Genomic DNA, 4,273 nt, shown 5'->3' on the forward strand with positions numbered 1-4,273 from the left:
GGATGCCGCATACGCCACATGATTGGACTTTACCTTCTCAGCAGCTGGGGATGAAATGATGACTTGGTCAGTTCTCTCCCGTCTTTTATACTGTGTGACATAACTCAGCCTCAACTGTCACCTCTGTCCGTCATGTGAGTGTCAATTGATTTTTAAATTTGCATATTTTATAGAGGTGTGTATAAGAGAAAAACTGGATTTTTTTCAATATTTTATTTCCTTTGTTACCCATATTTACAAGAACAACTTACATAGACATTTCTTCTTGCAAGAGTATTAACTCTCTTAAATTCCTAGCCCCTTCATCATCTTCATCATCAGTATCAGAAGTGCATTCATCATTATGCACTGCATTTAGAGATTTAATCTTGTAGTGACCATGAGCAAGCGTGCTAATATTATCATTCAAGATGTACCTTTTATCATCGTAACAACTTAATCCCCTCTTTGTAGAATATGTAGTGTATACATTATGTTTTCGATCTGTAGCAATTTTTGAAAAATTAACACTTTTACGCTTAAATTGGGTGATACAATTTTGATAATCTTCAAAACAAAGTTGAGATTTCAGAGCAGCTCTTGGTATGCCTTTTCCTACTGATTTCTCCTTGTGTGCCTTAGTTTTGAAGCTGTACATTTTAGCTCTCAAACCTATAAAGGAGATGATTGGCTCTGAATTCATTTCATCCTTGAACTTTCCCATAACTTTTTTGTTTTGTAAGCTGTACAGAGGGTGGGATGTTGGATAATCTGAAGTATCGAAATGCTCACTCATTTCACTCATATCAGCATAAATGTCGTCTGTAAATACATGCACGATCAACGAGTCAGTATCCGTGGCACAGACCCTTATATTATCACCATACTTAGCTTTAAGCACATAGTAATAGAACCCATACATAATATATTTACTTATATCTAGACAGGATTGTCCTACAAATAGGGGACGATTAAGTACAATTCTCGCCTTTTTTCTCTCAACACAGACAAGACCATGATTGAATATATCAAAACTATGGAACAGTGGGCTTCTTACAAGTTTACGGAACTTTTCTCTCTCCTTAGTAAGTACTACACTCCTATGATTCCTAACAGCCTCACAAGTTTTACCAAATACAGAGTTACACATTAATTTCCAGAATGATTTTTGAAAGTCTGATGTAGCTTTTTTGCGCATGTTTATATTGTGTTCAATAAAAGGTTTCAGCCAAGCCTTTTGTTCAAACTCAATAACTCTGTGAATCTTTTTAACCTTTAATCCCAACTGCGCATAAAGTAACAATAGGTCTCCTAGAAGTACATAATTTTTTTTATCAGACAAGGTGGGAATCAATTTTTTTGTGCTTTTTCTTGACAACTCGTAATCTCTGACAAGTTTTTTCTGTAATTTTGACAAGTCTTTGTATTGAGGTTCCACGTGTTCGGGTGCAAGGGGATAGTCATTGTGCTTATCATGTAGTTCAGTGGGATACTCGAGATCAACCTCAAACAGGTACCCAATATCAGACTCGGGGTTGATTTTTGTTACGTCAAACTCGTCAATTTCTCTGTCAGTCAGAAATCGAAAGCCACCAATTGGCAACTTTTCACATAACGCTGTTGAATACAAGGAATTTGCATCATAGTACATAATATAAGAGTGTGGTTCATCTGCACAATAGGTCTCTGGTATGTAAGGATTATTACTTTTCACATATCGATGGTTAATGCTGGCCACACCACCACGCATTCCCCGTTCAAACATAAGATGGATCTCGATATCGTCAATGAGTTCTAGACGCTGCTTTGTGTAGAGAAGGCTAGCAGAGAATGCCAACCCTGGTGTAGTGAAATAGTGAACCGGATCAAGCTTGTAATGCTCCATAGCAATCTTTCTGAAATTTTCCATACAATCTGATAGTAAAAGGACATCTGTTAACAAGTACAAATCATGGAATTCTCTTAGAGAGCTCAGTTTAAATGTCTGAAAGACATTAACAGCATGCTGATAATCTTCTGGCTTAATATTCTCCCCTGTTAAATCATTTTTAAAACATTCAATTGGTGGCAGACATGTTTCTTCAAATTTTTCAAAGCAATCAAAGTAACTGTAAGGATACACGCCCTTTCTGGTTACAAGATTGCGTTCATTCTCATTTGGAAATATTGCTTTTAGAGAGTGCATTTCTTCGGGGGCTAGATCCGCCACTAACTTTTCCAGACTGCTGTTTAAAAAACCAAGGCTATCCAAGAACCTTAGTTTGCCCCACTGAAAGCCTATGTACTTTTCCTTGTTTTTAGGAATGACCGATACATCACTGCCGTCACTTAACACGCCTATTTCAGATATAATCAAATGTGCATCATAATTCTTTAAATTATGCATCATAACAGGTATATAACTTTTTCTCTTCAGATTAAGATTGCAGGGGTATTGACATGCAGCACCTCTGTAGTTACATGAAGGTTTGGACCAATCATGGTCCCGTACTTTTTTCACGTCTTGACGAGGAATCGTCTCTCCACACAAATAACAATTTGTTGCTTTCTGGAACTCTGCTTCCTGCTCTGCACTCATATCAATTTCATACAGATCACCTCTTAGTTTAGTTATATGCTCCTCCTCCTCTTTCAAACACATTAAGAAGCGTTGTACAAGATTCTCTTTTCCATGGACCAGCACAGGCTCCTTCAAAAGACTTCCATCAGCTTTAACAATTATATAACAGAAACCACATGGAACATGACAACTGGTTTTCGTGGTAGCAGATACACTTGGATCAGGCAATGGTGTGTTTAGTGGTACAATAATACTTTCAAAATCAGCATACACTACAAAATCATGATGCATTTGATGACCAAACTGACGAAATCTCATAACTGAGTCTCGCTCCTGCGGCATCTTTACAACTTGAGGGGTGTTTAAAAGACATAATGGTTTGTGTCGCTGATATTTTTCCTGAGAGTAACAAGGCATCAAACAATTCTCACACCAAAATAACGTCCTGTTTTGCTTCATAACACAACAAAGAAATGCTGACAGATTTTTGATTAGCACGTAATGGCATTCATCTTCTTCATCCTCTCCACGCAATAACAGTGTATTAATAACTATACCATTTACAACTTTTGATATACGGAGCGGAACAACATGCTTTTCCTCCTCCAATCCAAACACATTTACACTATAGCCGGGGTTTTGTTTCTCAAATTTCGTAATGTCAGGTATGCTTACTGGAAACTTGATCCCCCTAAAATTAAGCTCATTCAACCGCCCCCGATACTTACTAACTCTCTCTGGGTGACCCTCAGGAAGATTGATAGCAGCTAAACAGCAATATAGAAAGCACTTTTCGTCATTGAAATTTTGAATGTTGATTAACCCTTTATTGCTGTTTTGTAGGTGCTTTGGCAGAGGGAGATATGACGAGCCTTTCAGGGGTGAATATTTTGCTACTCTTATCTCCAATCTATCAACACAATCAAATAGAATTTGTGATCCCTCGGCCTGACATTTATCAAAGTTATTTACAACACCTAGAATTGCTTCTTGAATTTGTTCTACTAACTCATCCTCTCGCAATGTTATGATCGGCACACATCGCATGTAGCGCAAGGATTGTGGATCTTCTTCTAACTGACACCGTATGAATGCGGTAATGTACCACTTCATTTGACGCAAGTCCAGAAGATCCTTCCTTAGAAGATCATGCATACTATGTTGATTTTTAATCAGAGTCAGTTGCAAATCATTTTTGTCTGTGACAGTCACATTATGCACCCGAGCGTCACCCTGGATAGCGCTCGTTGTTTCCCATGCTTCACCACCGTCCATATGCTTCTCCTTGGCAGGCACCACAGATTTCTTGAGCACTATTTCACGCGATCTTTGAGAGCGCTTGAGTTTCACTTTCTTCGCTGCACAGATGCGCACATGAAACCTCAGCGCCGTAGACGTGTTGAAACGACGCACACACCCATCACATACAAGTTTACGTTTGCCAATGTGTTCCTTATTTTTATGTTTGAGAAGCAAAATCACTGATGCAAACACTTCCTTACAGATTCTACACTTAAATTTATGTGCATGCTTCTGGTGATGATTCAATGTACGATGGTTTTTGAACACTTTTGCACACTTTGGACACTTGAAGGTTTTATCTGAGTGGCTCTCCCTCTGATGACGATCAAGGTTCCTTTTATGCTTGAATTGTTTCGGGCACTTAGGACACTGCACTGCACTACACGGCTTTGCTTCTGCACGCGGCTTGGAGATGGAGGATTTGGGCCCATG

The 4,273-nt window shown here is 38.6% G+C and overlaps 2 protein-coding genes across 2 annotated transcripts in view; both read right to left on the bottom strand.

The window, feature by feature from the left end:
• LOC113215362 (xenotropic and polytropic retrovirus receptor 1-like) overlaps positions 1-4,273 on the bottom strand; it is a 41,227-nt gene that overhangs the window by 17,056 nt on the left and 19,898 nt on the right. The gene's annotated exons all lie outside the window — the stretch shown is intronic.
• Positions 7-4,267, bottom strand: LOC113211531 (uncharacterized). The gene has a single exon (XM_026429924.2). It carries the CDS (start codon positions 3,812-3,814, stop codon positions 248-250), a length of 3,567 nt encoding a protein of 1,188 aa, XP_026285709.2. The 5' UTR covers positions 3,815-4,267; the 3' UTR covers positions 7-247.

The sequence above is a fragment of the Frankliniella occidentalis genome, unplaced genomic scaffold, assembly GCF_000697945.3.
Source record: "Frankliniella occidentalis isolate FOCC.00 unplaced genomic scaffold, Focc_3.1 Scaffold301, whole genome shotgun sequence".
NCBI lineage: Eukaryota > Metazoa > Arthropoda > Insecta > Thysanoptera > Thripidae > Frankliniella > Frankliniella occidentalis.